Source organism: Ambystoma mexicanum, chromosome 14 (genome assembly GCF_040938575.1).
Source record: "Ambystoma mexicanum isolate Mex_15411 chromosome 14, UKY_AmexF1_1, whole genome shotgun sequence".
NCBI classification, from domain to species: domain Eukaryota; kingdom Metazoa; phylum Chordata; class Amphibia; order Caudata; family Ambystomatidae; genus Ambystoma; species Ambystoma mexicanum.
This window is the reverse complement of record NC_090940.1, coordinates 650,708,341-650,727,591: the sequence shown is the minus strand read 5'-3', so window position 1 is coordinate 650,727,591 and position 19,251 is coordinate 650,708,341. Positions and strand designations below refer to the sequence as shown.

At 44.7% G+C, this 19,251-nt stretch overlaps 1 protein-coding gene across 4 annotated transcripts in view; it reads left to right on the top strand.

The window, feature by feature from the left end:
- XRCC3 (X-ray repair cross complementing 3) overlaps positions 1-18,900 on the top strand; it is a 172,471-nt gene extending 153,571 nt beyond the window's left edge. For all 4 annotated transcript variants that reach the window (XM_069638187.1, XM_069638190.1, XM_069638189.1 and 1 more), the window contains 3 exons: positions 6,834-7,046; positions 17,846-17,892; positions 18,587-18,900. In XM_069638187.1, the coding sequence (XP_069494288.1) occupies positions 6,834-7,046; positions 17,846-17,892; positions 18,587-18,836 (510 nt within the window). In that variant the 3' untranslated portion in view covers positions 18,837-18,900. The remainder of the gene's footprint in view (positions 1-6,833; positions 7,047-17,845; positions 17,893-18,586) is intronic.
- The last annotated feature ends 351 nt before the right edge of the window (positions 18,901-19,251 follow it).

The window sequence follows — 19,251 nt, the reverse complement described above, 5'->3', positions numbered from 1 at the left end:
CCAGCAAGTATCATTCCTTTGGTCTTTCTATTTCTTTTTTTACCCAGCACTTTTTCAGCTGTCCTTCTTAGGCTTGTGGCCAACGACCTCTCCAAAACTTACATTGACCTGGAAGAAATGTCTCTTTGCCATTTGCAGTAATCCCCCTTTCTGATGCGCTATTTGTTTGTGGCATTTCAGAAGGAGCCATGCCATGTCGGTGTTAGCATCATTGACCTAAAAACATTTGAACGATATATATGTGGGTAAGGGTATAGATTAGCTTGAGGGGAAGTGGGGGAGGTTGCAGGGGGTCTCCTCCTGTATTTTAGACCTAGAAAAAGGTCAAATAAATTCGACCAAATGTGATTAGGTCAAATGTTTTAGGTCAAATAGACCCAAACCTGCATGTCACCTTCTGAACACTTCAAAGGACTTGGTTTACAAACACGTGAGCAGATAGTAGGTCACGTGAAATGCTGTTCAGCAGAGTTAATGCAGTGAAGGTGTGGCTGGGTCAAAGTGTCAGTGCTGCCATACTGTAGGGGACCTTTTTGGTGCCTGGGCCATACTCCTTGAAGCTGAAAAAGGCCCTGAAATTTGATCTAGGTAAAGAACCAGGCTCTTAGAATGCTCTTGTTATATTTGAACTTTTGAAACTGGGAGCCCCTCTGATAAGGGGAGTGTACCTTATCTAATTGACTCCATAAAAGTAGGCAAACCCTGCGAGCAGCAAAAAAGGAGTAACAGAGTTGCATTTGCTTGCCCCACCGGGTGATGTGTTTAGACCTCAGCAGTATAGGCCACACAAAGGAGCCCTTCAGCAGTTCCACTGTTGTCGGATCTGAACAAGGCATAATTAAACATTTTAAAAAACAGTACTTGGCACAAAGAAACTATGTGTTGCAACAAAAAGGCCTATGTTTTTAAAATGAAGAATGTATTTCTCATTGTCGAAAAATATCCCTGTTGTTCATGATCTTCATTTTTACACCCAGAAAAATCCCTTTACTTCCAGTTTCTAAAAGCAATGAGTAAAACGCTGCCACATGGCTTCTGATGCCTTGTTCCTTGTATCCTGCAGTGCTGCACAGTCAAAAAGCTCCTTCCTCCAAGGGTTTCCATGCTCGGAGAATCGGAGCAATTCACCAACATGTTGGAGAATATGTAGCCAGTCTTCTCTGCGAGTCTCGCCTTCTGCAGGCTTTACTCCAGAGATGCCAGTGTATGGGCTCACTGCTCGTTTACGCCGTGTGTCCTTGTAAATGTGTCTGCTTAAGAGAGTTAAGTTCTCCTCCTACTCCCTCTGTCTGGAAATCTTTAGTATTGGGGAAAGCGGCCTGGATAATCCATAGGAATAAGTATCCTTCAGAATAAGTACATGTTACTTTCATTCATGACCACTGTTCTCATAGACCCATTTCCACCATATTACCTCGCTTCCAACGCCCAATAAGTGGATTAGGTCCTACCAGTTACCCTGCCTAGAAGGCTCGAAAAGAGTGCAAGGCGCGATGCTGGAGGGGGGTGGTTGGGTGGGTGTGTTTAAAGCTACACCACGGATTCTAGACTTATTCAATTAAAAGCTTATGGAAACAAAAAGGTTATGGAATTGATGGACCTTTCCGGGGGAGGGAGGGTAAAGGGGAAGGGGGTTGGGGAAGGGAATGTTCAATGTTTGTTGTAATATGTATAAATCCATAAAAATATATATTTTTTAAAAAAGCTACTTCTGGGTCCCAGCTTCACCAGTGTAAATATTTGCTATGGAAACCTGTATGGTTTATTCTTTGTGGGGCATGTATGGAGACCTTGGATTAGGAGAATAAGGGCTGCAATTATTAAATTTGTGGCCACAGAATCAGTAAGCATTCTGTCCTTAGCCGACTTGGTGTGCTGCTTAAGAAGAAAATGAAAATCCTGTTTCTTATTTTGCCCCAGCCTTTTTATTGCTTTTGGTATTAACATAGCATCACAAGCAATCTCGGTCATTTACATTTAGAAGTTAGGAAATGTTACTATACAGTCTCTTCAGAATGTTTTGTTGTTGTTGTTATTAATTATTTGAATGCATATATGCAGCCAGCTCTATTTAGCTCTTTCAGAGATGGAAATGTCTTCTTTTTATCAGCAGCCCTAGCAGAGTGGATACACTGGTTTATTTATTTATGTAAAGGAACGGACAATGCTCTTTGGATCACAAAAGAACCTAAAATAGATTAAAAATCAGATTCGACGGGAAGCTTCTAATAGTGGGTTGCGTTTGAGTGACATTCTGGCCAGGTTTTGGAGGGGAGTACATGGAAACATCACCAGGCACAATACATGGGTGGATTTACAAAGATTAAGGCCAATCAACATTAGATATGTTGAAGTGCAGGTAGGTGGGACAGCCAACTATGTTAGGGATGTGACCACGATGGATAAAGAGCTAGAGTGGAGGCAGATAAAGTGACCGGCAGAAGCAGGTTCGAGGTGAGGGGAAAAAATCAGCTAGAAGGCAGATGTGTTTGAATGATGGCTATTTTTTACTGTTGTTGAGCTCTGCTCACTAAACCTACTACACATATTTGGGGTGGACAGTCCGGCCCTGGTTTCTTCTTTGTAACACTTGTTACAGCAGGTTCCAGGCTTGCTAGTCATGAGATCCATAGAATCTCTATGGATCAATGCTAAAACGCCCTACCTAAACCAGTGTTTAATGGGGAGTGACCATGACCCCACAAGCTCACCAACCTCTTTCTCTCTTAGCTGAAGATGCATAGGATGGGGCATCATTATATCCGTCTTGGGGGACCCAGACCACAGTCTGCTGGAAAGAACACCAGGAGCAAGGGTGATGTAAGAGGAAGAAAACCTGGGTAAGGCGCTGTAGAGACAGGGAGGGAATAGGGCCAGGAGAAATATTTAGTATTCGCCTGAATGCGTGTTAGTCCTCTATACATGGACTTATCTATGGAGAGGTGACTCGGAAAGCCAAGATGGTTTTGGAATATTATAAGATATAGAGATGGCTTAGTGTTTGTTGATGTATGAGGGGGCTCAAGAACATGCTTGGGCAATCTTGGTAGATTTGTAGGCTTAAAATACCTCAAGTATCTACTTATGGTACCTCCAAGTAAATTCCCAAAGGCGGCCTAATGAAAGAGCAGGACATACAGAGTGAATGCGGTCGGTCACAGCAAGCAGGAAAAACGAATAGACAGAAAGAATGAATAAAAGAAATGTGCTATGCCTAGCCACTAAATGTGAAGTGATACCTGTGTCCTTGTTCTTTGAAGGTTGCCTTCTTGCAGAAGGCGTGGGATTGATCTTACATGCGGTTTCATTCTATGGCTTTTGTGAGAAACCTGAAGGCACTCTCACGACTACTCCCCATGGATCTTCTACCCAGGTGGCCAGGGAAGGGACACTTCTTTTGGATACTGACCCTGCAGGTGGACAAGAGAGGGAGGATCACTTCAGTGAAGGCTCCTTGGGGAGGGGGTGCCTGAGGGGTCGAGGCACGGTATTCCCCCTTTCCTGACATTGACTTAACCTACCCTCCCTCAGCCTTTGTAGGATATTACTGTCCATAGCCTAATTTTCCCCCTGAAACAACACAAAGTACTGATGAGAAGAGGATGCCTCACAGAGTAATACAGGCTACCTATAGGAAACACCTCTATAGTACTGGAACGAAGAAGAGGGATCCTGAAGACTACAGGGCTGAAGGTCTGGCATGTCCCATTAATTGGAGTCCGGCAAACCAGGCAAGTGAATCACACCTGAAACCCCATGGAGCTCAGGTGTATAAAAGGTGGGGCACCAGAGAACTTGGAGGGAGCAGCAGGAAGGCCAGCCCAACCCGCAGGAAGCCAGAGTTGAGAAGCTGAAAGACTCCAGGACCAGGCAGAGTGTTATTGCGTGGTGAGGGAGCCGTGTCTCGTGGGAGCTGGAGAAGGGAACTGTGGAAAGTGGCTGTCCCTTCGCTATGGCCAATAAATGCTTGTTCCCCTGAATGCAAGTACCAATTCAGGGGTGCCTAAGGGGCTGGCGGTGAGACCCTGACCTCAAATTTTAGAAAGCATCATAATGAGGAAACTGAGGAAAAGAACGCTGCGACCAGTGAGTTTGAAAGGAATGCGAGAAACCCGGTGCGCATATGAAAGAGACTGAATTGCATTGTATTGGCGTGATCGCATGCAATCGGCACATTCTCAAAAGCCTCCGATTTAAATATTTAAAAGGGATTCTTGGAGAAAAACTATATCAGAGTGGTCACGTTTGAGCGGTACGTGTTCAAAAGTCTCTAATTAACTAAGAACATTGGGAAAGTAACACAAAGCAGAATACTGTGAATAATCGAATGAAAGCTGTGAATGATCAGCCGAGGCGTGCCGGCGAAGTGTGATCAAAATGCTGAACGGGCAAAAGTGAGCTGAACAAAAGTGAAGGTTGTAAATGAAAGCCAACGAAGTACATTTTGGAAAAGAGAGCTAAAGTAGTAGCAAGAAGGCAAAACCATCAATATATGAACTTGTGAGTCTTTGTGAACCGCCAAGGTGGGAGAAAGCTGGACACGGGCAACTGGTTGCGTGACCTGTTATGGGTGGGACTTGTGGCCTACGAACTGCATCTAGACCACGAAGCCCCAACAACTTCAGGAGACTTGTGAAAGAAACGCTGAAGCAAGACCACGCTGAATAGTGCAAGCTTGTTTTGTGAACCAGTGGTTGAAGCTTGGGGAAGGGAGCCCTAAGTCCTGAAGGAACATTTGAAACCTATTATTGTTGGAACTGTATCCTGAACTTGCCAAGGGAGCTAGAGGCTGCTCCAGACTTTATTTTGGACTAACCCTCCACTACATTTCTATATTCGACATAAGGGCAAGTATAGGTTTTAACACAGACAGACTTTTGTTTTGGACTTACGGACATAGGGCCTCATGACCAGTTTGCTGGTCCGGAAACATCGGTAAACTCACCGGCACCCTTGTTTCCAGACCGGCAAATTAGAAGTCTGCCTGCCGGAGCCTCTGTGCCCGAAAAGGTCTGACCCTGCCGAGCGCAGCAGCCACGGTAGGCAGACCTGTCACGGGAGCACCGGCACTGTTGCTCCCGTGTCCCCACTCCCATAGAGTCCTGTAGGACTGCATGGGAATTGGGGATTCACAAATGTACCACCGGACTCGTAATAAATGATTACTGGTCTGGCGGCAACCCGGCCGTAGCACCGGCAGGGTTAACGCCAGACCCGTAATGAGGCCCATAGACTTTCCTTAGTTTTTTTAGTGAATGAAATCCCCACCATACCAATAGGGCCAGTTATTAGGCATTACACCCATTGTTATTCGTAATAAAAAGTCTATCTGTGAGTACACAATCTGTTGTCTGTGTCATCTCTTGATACGATGCCCGTCTTACACTATACGATAGCGGGTCTTAAGGGAGCCACCTCTGGGGTATTCAATGATGACTATCATCCTTATTTACATTAGTGTTTGCTTGTCACTACTTAGCGGCATAAGACATCCCTTCGGAGCTAAGTATCAGAGGGAAGCTTTGGCCAGAGCGTGCCGTGCCAGTTTAATTTCATGTATGTAGTTATATGTTTAGCTCAGACGAGACGTCACAGAGCAGGGCATAAGCAGAAACTGTATATGTATGTATGTATGTATGTATGTATGCATGTATGCGTATTTATAAAGAGAACACATTTACATCTAGCACAGAGTAAAACATCGGACTAACCACCACAGAATAGTGCATAATACAGTGCAGCGTACCAAAGATAATGCCTTTTGGACTGAGGATACATACATACCTAGTTACTCGGATTCTGGATCCTGCCATTTCTTCTGAAGGCTCATTCCATTCCGCATTTCAGCACTCGCACTGGAAAAGCAGAAACATTGTGGGCTTGTCAAAAAGATATTTGCGCGTCTGGACTCTTTTTTCATAGAGTCCCTCTGATCTCTTAAGTGTTACAGTTTGACTGCATGGGAGAGAGAGTGTGGCACTATTTTGACTCTGCTTGGTTTGCTGCTACACTTTCCAAATGATCCTTCGGCAATTCAGTGGGGCGATTTGCTTTCTGAGCGCCTCTTGTGCTTCATGAATTGGAAACTAAAATGTTTCTTACTTCAGGGAAGCACTGCTGGGATATTTGCTTGACTCGTAATGGTGTCGGAAGAGAAGTGTCGCTAGTGCGGTGCCCAAAATACACCATAGTACTTTCTGTGGAATAGGAAGAGAGCAGCCCATTTACAAGTCTGAGCATTTCTGATCTGCATCAGTTATCGTTAGGGTTGGTCTCTTTTAATAATTTCTTTTTTGATACAGTCCAAGCATGTAAAGCTAATCCATGCCGAATGCTGGGTGGGTTGTGGGAGGAAGAAACCAACGAGGTGAGAGCATCATAATCACGTAAGCCAAGGGGCCACAATCCTGATGAGCCAATGCCAAGAGGCAACTACTTGGGAAATGGAGGGGGTAGCGAGGCACCATCTTCTTGATGGTGGGGTTGGCTGGGCTTGGAAAGAGGGACACAAGAGTCGTGTTGCAGGAGTTGCCAAGTAGCCAACACAAGGAGGAAGACGCCTGCTTTCTCCAGGGTTCTCTTCCGCAGGAGTTGAGTAGTCCGTGGGCGAGTCAGAAGGTGGAGTTTGGCTCGGCTCTTCCCAGTGAGGAGTAGGTTGGGGAATTGGTGGACGGGATGAGGGTGCTGTTGGTGCCAAGGTGCCAGCAAGACTGAAGTCACGTTTCTTTCATTCCTCTGAGTCAGTTATGATGTTGACTTGATGCAGTTCAAAGCTGGGGTCAGGGAGGTGAGGTAATCAGTACATTAAACAGATGTGTTGCACTTTCTTCCAGGACACCCTCAATAACTGCATTGCCAAGAGAGTGCCCATCTTGCTTCTGCGAGGCTTGGTCCGGCTGATCGTCATTGATTCGATCGCAGCTTTGTTTCGGTGTGAATTTGCAGCCAAGGACTCCGTCGCCAAAGCCAAGCATCTTCAGACGTTGGCCGCACAACTTCACAGCCTGAGCAGCCGCTTCATGACTCCTGTCTTCTGCATCAACCAGGTATTCAACTAGGAAGCAGTTCCTGTCAAGTAGTAGCAACACAGCTCGCGCTACAATCTGTGTGCTTTTTGCAACACTGGTACGAAGCAGTCTGTTAAGCTTCTTTGAATTATGCATGCCCACTATTTACACCAATGCACAAAAGAAGGGATTTGATTTAAGGTGCCGTTTTGCAAAAACATGAATGAATATACGTTTGTTTAAAAACTGCGTGCACTAATATGCTGTTCCTGATTTGAACATGTGGCCCCTGGAACTTGAAGGTTTGGGTCCAAATTGAAAGGCTGGCACTTGTCCTGCCTTGCCACCCGTTAATGGGACATGGGTTTATGTAGCAGCGTAGAAAGCTGTGCTTTTCATGATCAGTTGGGAGTCTCCCGCTGGCTCGGTTTCCAATGAGTCGTCTACAACATCTGACTTTTGCAGAATAATGAAATCTGCCTTCAAACACGACAGCTGTGCCATTGATGGGTTGTAGTTTTTGAAACCTAGAGAGATGGAGAAAATATAAGCATTTCTCCATGATTTATTTTAGTCTTCAAAGCACATTTTGTAATTAATGTTTGAATCTGTTAAGCTGTGTGGTCCTAGAGACCTGCTCACAATGCCAGTAAATGTGGCATAAAGTCCTTATTTTGTTGTGTATGTGTTGGGTAGATGTTTCATTTACCTGTGAGACCCCCTGCACTTTTTGCTGGACTCATGTTTTTTTTGGTCTGTTCTCCTGAGTAAGAGGGAACATTTTCCTCACTCGTCTTTTACTGTCTACGGGAACCCTAGTTCATTATGTTGGTACTTCTAACATATGAGTAATACAAGACTCCATCAAAATAAGGCATCTGTAATTTACTTCTGTAGTAGGCGGCACCTTTTGTGCAGTGCTGCTGGGAGGCTTTTGGGTTTCCCTTTGCATTTTCTTTTATTCTCCTTGTCTGAACTACTGTTCCCATGGGTAGAGGGATACTTTTTATCCCTTTTACGTTCAGCACACCCCACCTTATGTGGAGTGCTGAGGTGTTACCCCTTTCTCACTGCTCCTGTAACATTTCTGTTACAGTGACAGGCCTACCTCAATGGCTGCTGGCGGTGGACGTGTTCTATCGGCCTTTGTGTGATTTTTTACCCGCAGCCTGTGTTCACAGCTCCGGTAATGCACAGAATGGTCACAATTGACCCCAAAAACTTTGGCTGTATTTGATTTTCGCCAATGTCTTGTGTGCTTGTCCTTCTGCTGTCCTGGGTCGGGGGAGGGGGGCCTGGTTTGACTTTTGTCATCAGTAGGAATCCTTTGGGAAACCCTCCAAATGTCCAGTGTCTGTGAAGACAGGCAATGAGGAAGGAGTCCTTTGTCTTCTGGCATGCCTGCCTGGAACCAGTGCCAAACCGGATGTGTTAAGGCAAAAACGCACACCTAGTGAAATTATCGGGATATTACATTTACAAGTGAAATCTCTCCCCAATTGCTTTTTTTCTATTTTGCCACAAGAAAAAAAAAGAGTTTCCTTTTTTAAACTAATTTCTTTTAAGCTATTGGTCTAACGGTGGAAAATAAAAATGAATGACTAGTATGGAACCAAGTGTATTTTTAGAAGTAGCACAGATAGGGACAGTACCTCTCCGTCCTTCAGCTAGATAGGCGGTCCACCACCGCAGTCTAGGGATAGCACGCCCATGCTCAGGGACAGTTGGAGTCTGTGCAGGGACATTTACCTAGTGACACGGGTTATCTAAATGAAAGTTAAACGTCCTCTCTCCTCAGTTTTTCCATGACAAAACAGGGCACCAGAGATGTACTACGCCTTGCCCTGCAGGCCTATTGGTTTGTTATTGTATTGTTTTTTCGCCATGTCTTGTGTGCTTGTCCTTTCTTGGTCCTTCTGCCGTCCTTGGTGGGGGAGGCCCTAGTTTGACTTTTGTCTTCATCAGGAATCCTTTGGGAAACCCTCCAAGGCCCCAGAGTGTCTGAAGACAGGAAACGAGGGAGGAGTCTGAAACTCTGCAATCCTTTGTCTTCTGGCATGCCTGCCTGTTACCAGTGCCAACTGGGAGGCTGGCTGTCCTGAAAGGACAATAAATGAAAGGACCTAGGCTGGATAGCCTTCAGTGTAGGTTGCGCTCCCTGAAATCCACTATGTGGTTGAATCTCTAGTATTGGAGTTCTTGCAGTAGTTATATAGATTTCATGATAGTTCAAAAAAAGCAAAATGGGCAGCAATCTAGTTTCTTATATGTTTTAATAATTGAAACAATAGTGCAGATGCTAATCAGACCAATGTATTTTGGACATTATTAGTCTTTCTTCAGGGCCATTAGCTCCCATCTAATACAGATCAGTCAATCATGTAAAGTCATCCACCCACAAACGTTGTGTACACAGTTAGTTCAGCATATCAAATTGTATAGCAAGCCACATGGTATCATCAACAACACCCATATAAAGTAAGGCAATCGAGAATCAAAATACGACAATTGGCCACATTATGAACACGACACAAACAACGTATAAGAAAGATGAGACAAATAAGGGAGCATGAATAAAACATAAGGAATACTGTTATTATTTATATTCAAACCAAACGGTTATAAGTGTTACTATTCATGCATTTGATCTTGCTTAATGGCACTCTCTATCGTAATGTGTGTGGAATTAAATTGTCTCACGTGCTACTGTGTGCCGTATCATAGCAGAAAATGTACTCCTTATCAGATCTCTACTCGGTGTAGCTTACCGTTGGAACCCACCTCTAATATGCGTCAGAGAATAGTAGGAAGTATCCGGACTAACTGTAGGATAAAAGCATACGTCCTAAAACTAGCAACAACGTGCGTTCATATGCATGTGGATTAAAGTGCCTTAGTGGTGCTTACCGCCGTATGCAGCGGCGCCGGGACATCTAGAGAGAAAAAGATTCTGATCGCTGAATGCGGATCGGGGAGGCAACGCAGATGGCGTTGCTGTACAAATTAGCATAAACTCGCCAGTTGTCATGGTGATGGGGAAGTGAGTGGTTGCAACAGAACGGAATGAGTCGGAGGTAAAGAATGCGGCCACCTTAAAAGACCAAGAAGGCTTATTGTGAATATGTTCCTGCATACTGTAACAGCCTCTTTCTAAATCTACCTGCCTCTACTGTCCTCCCTCTGCAACTAATCCAGAACAGGACTGCAAGACTTGTCCTTGGCCTCAAGCCCTGGGATTGTATCTCTCCATCTCTGAAATCCCTTCATTGGCTCCCAGTGGATGCAAGGATTAAATTCAAAACCCCCTGCATTGTCCACAAGGCTTTCTGGGGCCTGGGTCCAAAATACCTTCAGCAATCCCTCCACAAATACCTCCGCTCTCGAGCTCTTCGCTCCTCTAACTCCCTCAGGGTCAGTCGTTTTTCAAAGAAATGAGCTGGGGGCAGATCTCTGTCTCTGGAACAGCCTCCCTGCCACTCTAAAACTTGAGGAGAACCATGTCCGGTTCCGGAAGCACCTCAAGACCTTCCTCTTTTCTTCTGTCTTCGCACCCCTCTCCCCTGCTGATCTGTTCTCTCTTGGCACCCTGCACCTAGCCACCCTCTGTCCTCCGGACCCAGGTACCTGCTCACCCTGCCACCCTCCTGCACTGCCTCCGGGCCACCCCTTAAACTGGGGTCTGTGTCTGTAACCATACAGCCCCCCCCCTTTTTCTTCCTGCACTTATCAGACCTACCCTGTCTGCTGCCTTAAACCTAGCACTTGCCAATTGCTAGCTGCACTACCACTGTTTGTTGCCTTTATTATTTATTTATTTATCTGTTTCTTCTCTGCTTCGCACTTTCCACTTCTCCCCCCTTCCATGCACTTTTCCCCTCCCCTCTCCCATGCACTTGCACGTTCTCAATGTCACTGGGCCAAGTAAGATCGTTGTTTTGTTCTCCCCTGTTCCCCCTCCCTTGCCTTGTCGCGCTCTGAAACACTTGTGTACGAGCGCGATAGAAATAAAATATCAATATCAATGCTAAAATGCAGGCTCGATCTCTCTTATCAAAAGTAAGAGGGTCAGATAATCTATCTGTATAGTGTCTTAAAAAACATACTTATCTTGTCCTTTCCAAGCGGGTGTATAAAATACAATTTAACTGCATTTGAAACTCTGTGAGTCATGTTTACCTAAATACGCTTTAATTAATGCGGTATGATGCTGTTCAGATACTGGTGACCGCCGGCTATTGCAGTCAGCATGAGAATCAATATCTGGTGATCTAGTAAGATCATTTCATTGATCTGTGGCGCAACCTTGTGTTAAGCTTTCTATGTTCGCTGTGAGGCTGCAACATATGGAACAATCTCTGGTGATCCAGTAAGATCATTTTATCGATTTATGTGGCTACTGTTAAGGGGTCACCGTCCGTTGTAAGTCTGCGACAAAATGTGATGAACCTACTGATGAGATATTAATCATCGCGGGCATATCAAGAGCTTGAAATACTATCTTAAATGTACTAATCTAAAGGGTAAAACGGATCCTAAAACCTAGCCGTAATGTGGTTTTATGGTTTATTATTCTCCATGATCCATGGAGAAGACACACTCTAACACATCAAAGCAAAATGACCTTGCGCCAAAGAGCTTTTGGGGTGTGGATGAAACTGTTCATGCCGAGTGACCAAGCTTCTACTTTCTCACTTAAATGTAAATGCTGTCTGGAACAATAAGTAGTCCTAGTTCACAACTGAATGCAATCAGTTCATCAATGGTGCTTCATCTTGTTCACAGGAAACAATTTAGGCCCCAGTCCTCATTCATCCTGTTTGGGGAAAGAAAATTCAGTCTGTCTATCCAAAATGCTTCACGTTGGGCTCTTTTCTTTTTTGTATTCTGTTGCGAATTGTGCGGGTGTTCTAATACTTAATTTCTATTGTGTAATGCTGTGTCCTTTGTCTACAAAATGTCTTGCTACTTCTGGGAGAGCATTTTTATTCCTAATGCAGGATTTATGCTTGTTCATTCTCACTCGTATTTTTCTACATTGGCACCCCTCCCAAAGTTTGAATGTAGTATGAGTGCCGATTGGCTGGGCTCCTGAATAAATGGCATAGATTCTGAAGCTGAAGACAAGTCGACCAATGCAACTGAAGATGAACGACCAGAGATACCTGCAGCCCCTTCCAGTAACCAGTGAAGCCTCCTGAAGTGACCGCTGCTGTCTGTCATGATCTCTGCTTCCAAAAGATCAGGACTTGCCCGACTCCCTTGGAAGCAGACCCATAACCCTGGTTCCGAGTGCCAGCCAGTCCCAATTGGGACCTTTTGGACCCTGTCCTGGCGCCAGTGGCACCAGGCTCATAAAGATGCCCAGTCCCAGCGCTGGAAGCGCCGGGCTCATAATGCTTGGGTGGACTTACCTGCAGCAGACCATGCTGCTTACTTACCTGCCAGTTGAACCCCTGATCCTCTTCTGTTTGGGACTACTTTTCCTGTTGGGTGGGGCAGGAGCCACTCCCTAGGTTCAGAACACTGGAACTCTTCTGGAAAGCAGGAACTCTTTTCTTACCTAGGTGTGGCTGTGGAAGGAGACACCTAAGCACTACAGGAGGCTATTTAAACCACACCCGATGGATGAATCTTGCTTTGTGTTATTCTGCATTCTCTGCAGCAGAACGCTCATCGTGTCTTCTGCTTCTGATCCTGGGCCTAAGGGAACAAAGGCTTACCATCCTGGAATCCAGTCTTCAGCAGCACCTGTAAAGACAAAGAAAGAACAGGTTAGCACTACTGTCTTCAGTGGCAGCGCATCTCTTACCTGGTCCATCGGCTGTCACCAACGCCTCGCGCTGCATTCCGGCATCTGAAAGACAAAGGCTTACCTACTCTTCGCATGCTCCGGAGGTCTTCGCACTGCATTCCGGCATCTGAAAGACAAAAGCTTACCAGCTCTTCGCACGCTCCGGAGGTCTTCGCACTGCATCCCGCATCTGAAAGACAAAAGAAGGTGCGTTTAAAGACATTGGGCAACTTTATTACTCACGTGCCATTACTCCTTCCCACGCCGAATCCAGTGGGTATTCCAGCACCCTTCAGCTTCTCTAAAGCTCCGAACTTGTACCTGCAAGATAAAAGGGACAGTTAGTGCGCATCGTGAAGCAGGCTACAAGCGCTTACTTACGTGCTTCCAGGCGCTTCTATTCCTCACGCGGGTTCGATCCTCAACTCTCATCAGCCCGCCATCCGCCATCGCCGGAACCCTGCAAAACAAGAGATATCATTACAAAAGACTTTTAGGACATTTGAAGTGCCCAGAACTTACCGTTCGTGCAGTTAACGACAGACAGCAGTCCTCTGAGGTCAAGAGGCCTGCACCCTTATCCAGTGAAGAAACTGGTTACGGCACCCTGCCCCGAGGCAGATGGAGAGCTCGGCTTTCACTTACCTAAGGTGAGGGCGTTAACCTTTGGGGTTCTACAGGAGAAGAGAAAGGGAAGAGGAGAGAGGCACCCAATAACCCCAGTTCATTAATCCCATATTTTCTATCTGTAGACATCTTACTCTTCGAGTCAGACATACAGTGCACAGAGGTCCAGCTCAAAGAGCCAACCGTGTGTTACACATCACCTTTGAAGATACGGCATTCACCCAGTCAAGACCGGCGCCTCTGCGGGAATCAGGTGAGCGTTACACTGTCCTGAACCCGTTTTCGAATCAACAGGAAAGCTCTGAAGAGGATGACTTCCTCCCATGAACTGGTGGGCATAATCAGTCCGTAAACCTGCAATTTGAGCCCTCCCACAACCAGCTACCTTTCTGGGCTGTAAACCTCCAATACTGTGGAACCTGCGACCATCCTGCAGTGCATCGTCTTCCCATAAATTAACTCTTCCAAAACTTTGGTGGACTCCTGCCGGACTTCCAGAAGCAAGATTCCACTCCCCAAATCCCCTCACTAGAGTGCAGGACCGAGCAAGCAGGGCAAATCGATCGGACGAGAACTGTTCCAGTGTCTTTGAAAAGGTGCCAAAAATCATAGATCTGCGTTGGAGCACAAATAATCCTTTGCTGGAAATCCCATCCAGAGTCCCTCCTTTCATCACCACGACCAAGGAACAGAAGACCGGGTGAAGGCATCCAGCTTCATCTTCTTCATCGCTCCTAAGGTACGGGGGGGTCATGCGTGTAGTTGGGAGTTCACTCATCCAAGTTGGCCTAGGCCTAACGCTGAAATGCATTCAGGGATCCTTCTCCGAAGACCCTGAACCCCTCTTACCAACAATAACTGTTAATTAACTGCTACAGAAGATTTCCACAAGAACTCTTGACTTTTATACAGCTTGTGCCTGCCTTTTTTAATTCCAATCTGATGCTGAAAAAGACTCAGAACTAGATAGGCAAGGACTCTTGAAGCCTATGCTCTTTAAAAAGTTTGCTAAGTAACGTACCTTGTGTTGTTGTTGTTTCTGTAATAAGGATTTTGAACAAAGTTCTTACTTGCCTTTGAATTGTGTATACTATTCTAAAAAAAGTATTACAAGTGTAGCTGCATTATTCCTGCAACTGAATAAGTTATACAAGTGTGACAAAGTTATTACTCGCCTTAGAATCACCTACTGTCATTCTGAAAAGTAATTACCAAGTTCTTACTTACCTTTGAATTGTTTGTTCTATTCTCGAAAGTTACTACTAACCTTTGGATTACATGCTGCCATTCTAGAAAGTATAACAAGGTTCTCTGCAAAGTGGTTTTTACTTACCTTGACTGGCATACTGCCATTCTATAAGTCTTTTACACTTTGGTTTACTTACAAGAAGTATTGTATTTATTTTGTATTGTATTTATTGCTTATGATTGTACTTACCTTTCTAAAGAATTCTCATTGTCTTTGTATATATAAAACAAGCCCTTATGTTTACATGTAGAGGTTTTTCTTTGTTCTATATGTATGCTAGACGTTCTTTGTATCTTCTTGCAGGCTACAGCCCTCTCTCCCTCCTAAGATAAGCCTGGCTGCTCTGCTATTTCTACCTCAGCCTCGAGTGGTACAGACGTATACTAGAAGTTGGAGCTCTGTATTGCCAAGTAGAGAGTCTTAAAAACTCCCTAACTGTATGTAGGGCAAATCACAGCCCAGCTGTTTTCTCACTCTTGTTTTGTTTCATGCTGCTATGCCTGGGGAATAGGCTCTCAATGCAACTGCTTTCTTAAGGTGCCCCAATATATGATCAACACTGGGAAATAAAACGGGCAACGTCAATCATGAGGTAAATGACCCAAAAACAGCAAGCACGATTCTCTGCTTATTTGCATAGCCATAATGGCTTCTAGCGTGGGTCTGACCTGCAGCTGTACTTCCACTGATGGCTACTGGCTGACACTGTGTGTGTGCCGTCTTAGCTGAAATGGCCAATTCTACTCTTTATTTATACATTCCCAAAGTTTGAAGCTATCCTTCTTCTTGTTTCCTAAATAGATGTAATATCCACATAACATTTGATTGTTCATTTGCAGGATTACAAGTAACGTTTGTTTGTTAATTTGCAGGATTACAAGTAACGTTTGTTTGTTAATTTGCAGGATCACAAGTAACGTGTCTATTAAAATAAGAGTGATCACACATTTGTATTCATTTTCTTTACATTTATTCTTTCAGCATCAACAATAGGTTTTCTAATTGAACTATTTAATTCTATTTAGAAAGACAGTCAAAGCGACTCCTATTATTATTATGATTAGGATATTTATTGAGCGCAGACCTAGCTTTGGAAGCAGCGTAGCACTTTACAATCATAGGGGGAAGAACAAGGTTGGGGAGCAGAGAAACTAGGGAGTGGGGATCTAAGAGCCGGGGAGGGAGGGCAGTTGTCAGCAATGGATCTACAAGTAACCATGGGAGGAAACGGTGGGATCAGGACACCCAGTCTCTGTTATGGTGGTGGTGGGGGGGGGTTGAGGGGGTGGATGTTGTTCTACACAAATTTGCTATGAGCCCTCATCCCTAAAATTGAGACCAAGACTGATGGGCGACCCCCTAAGAGCAGCAGGGATGTCTCTGGAGTCGGCAGTGGAGACATCATTTCACTCAGGCTTCTGTGTTACTTATAATTGGACCGGTTATCTGTGTGAGCCTGGGTTGCTGTGAAGGACGTTTCTTTGTTCTCGCGACACACCCATATTTATGTATATTGAACCTGGAATGAGGTTACAAGCCCAACTAGTAGAGATCTGAGCTGATATTTGGGTTACAAAGGTTGAGTCACACTTGCTAAAACACCATGGATTACAGAAATCCTGGTGCTTGCAGGTTATTCCTAATACTACTAGACACAAAACAAGTGGGTGTAGGGATAAGTCGGTTAACCTTTTGCAAGGCAAAGTAGAGAAACGCGATGTTACCTACTAATGGCTAAATGCAGCCACAGGCCGAAATTTGCTGGTCATAAGGTCCAAGTGCGGAATAGTCAACGTCATCATGAGAAACCTTATTTTGGGGTTTCCATCATAAATACATATACCATAGAATATAAAAAACAGATACGATACAAATACCTAGATAATAAAGCTATGACAAAATGATGGCAATGTTTAAAATATAAATTAAGATGTCATAAAATAATTCATACTTTATAACATTTGACAGTAAATAAAGTTCTAAGAGTAGAAGACGTTGGGTTCTTTTAGCAAGTGCTTTCTATATAATGTGTGTGAGGGGCCAGGCACTCGGTTGGTTGCTAGCATTAAAGAGATACCACATGGATCTTCTGCATGGTATAAGGTTGGAATTCCAAAACCTGGGAATCAAACATGCCTTGCTGTCCTCTGACAACCGTAGTGAAAGACGCGAGGGTCTCTATTTCAATCATGTTCTGTTAAAGGTTCTTACCGCGCACTGTCACCACCTGCATGGTACCTTGACGCTCTGGCGGATCTGTAAAGCAAGAGGATAAGGGGTGTAAGTTAGTAGGACTGAGCGGGAGAAAAGAGCAACGGAGCTGTGATGTGTTGTTGGCAGCTTCAGTTTGGTTTACACCATATGCTGAGCGTAGGTGTGATTTTCGGTTGATAGCCAGCATGTGCTTTTGTGCGAGGCTATGTGTATTTTGGTTCATTGTTGTGTTGTAGTAATGTGCGTGGGGTTTGTTGTGTGGTTGTGTGAGAGGTGTATGGAGAAGGGTGAGTTTTGATTTTTTTAGTAGGGTTGGTTAGTGACAGTACCCTATCCTACGCTCACTGTTTTGTTTGACTGTGGCTCGTGTCCCCCCAGTTGTATGCTCTGGAGTGCTATACTTACCACTCCTATGTTTTGTGTGGAAGAGTGGGTTCACAATGGGCTATTCAGTGGCGGTACCTTTCCACCCGCAGCGTGCAGATCAAGTGCTGCCCATATCCCTTCCCCGTTAGCACACCCTGGTGTGCATCTACCATCACCCCCACGGGCTCGTCTCGGGGGATGCGCTCTCTGTATCGCGCGGTCCATCAGTTCCAAGATCATACAAAAGGGGTGTTCATTTGATTCAGATGTTTTTTCTTTGCTGCAAGAAATAAGTTTAAAGCCAAACAAATAAACCTGTGTGGTAGTCAGTATAGGAGTCACGGGGGAAGGGTCAGGAACATTTATAGGGTCGTAGGTTTTCAAGCTGCACGAGGATGCTTTACCAGCTCATGTTCCGTATTTAAATTGAGTATGAGTGCCCCCTATGTAAGACCTAGACTCTGCCTTAGGTCTTGAAAGTACCAGACTAGCCCTAGAAAGATGGGCCTGCATCCAGCCATAGTGTCTTTGATAAATGAGTGTCCATGTGTATTTGGGCCAGTTTACATCTTTTCGTTGAATCTTCTTCAGGTCACGGATGCAGTGGGAGACCAGGCTATTGGACAGACTCATGTCGGGTATGTTTTAATTTGCATTGTAAGCACATGTGTATATATACATTTACATTTTAAACTAAACAGTACCTGTTGGGGTGGCGGGACAGAGAATGGGTGAGAAACTTTTGAAGAGTATTTTAATTCAGTAAATGTATGGGTTTTTGTTTTAATTTCTCATAAGATATACATTACTCCATTGACAAACATTAGAACAGCATGGGGAATACCAAGCATTACAGGAAGGGCTGCATAGCTCAGCACTAAGGCAGAGTTTAAAAACAAAGTGTTTTTACTGCCAGGTAACCATTTCTAATCCACCTTTGTGTTCATCACAAGTCGTTGCCACTTGGTACCGATACTTTGAGGTCACTTGTGGAGGCTGTTGGCAGTACTACCTGGGTAGTGCCATCCTGGATGGCACAAGTGAACCATGTTGGCAGCTTGGGTGACCATCACTGCGAGAGATCAAGAACACTGCTCGGGCCATCAAGCCTGCCATTTTACTTGCTCTTTAGATACCTCCATGCACTTTGACCTCTTTCTTAGGCAATGCATGGAACATCAACGGGCCTCTCCAGGAAGCAGGATTTTGCTCTATTGACATTGAAATGCATTCCAGTATTTTTTGTAATGGTTCATGTTTTTCATTTTAAAGGTCAATGAGCTGTGCTCTTTTGATTCATGTTTGGATATATGTTTTTCATCTCTTGACTAGTGTACTAGATAAAAAGGTGGCCCCGGCGCTGGGAATCACGTGGTCCAATCAGCTGTTGATGAGGCTAATGGTGACTCGGACCCGGAGCAACGAGCAAGAGGCGTGTGCCGGAGAGGGGCTAGCGTCTTGCAGCCAAGTGGTGCGCACTCTAGAGGTGGTTTTCGCACCACATCTCCCTCAGACGTTTTGCTACTACACCATTGGTTTGGAAGGAGTGAGGGGAGTGCAGGATAAACTGCAAATGTGCTGACTTTCAATGCATTCTCACAGACCTGGCTTTAAAGAGGTCATCTGGATTAAATCTGCGAACATTCTGTCATGACTGTTTTTCTTTCTCTAAAGCAATTACATTTGAAAGTGTGTTGGATTGCGTGCAGTATTGCTATCAAGTAAAGGGAGCATTTCCGGCCCAAGAAGAATTATCAGCTTATTACATCTCCGACTTTGTATAAATGTGGGGAAATGATTGCACACCAAAGAGGGTGTTACTGAAGGTTTTGTAGGATTGCATTTTGTGATTTCCCAGAGAAAAGGTTGTGTCTTACACAGAAGTTAGGAATGTTTTTGCAGTGCAAAGCATGTACATGTTTTTGCACACTTTGGCCAAAAATAGATGCACAAACGCATATGTAAAACACCGACAGAATACAAAACAGACATTGACA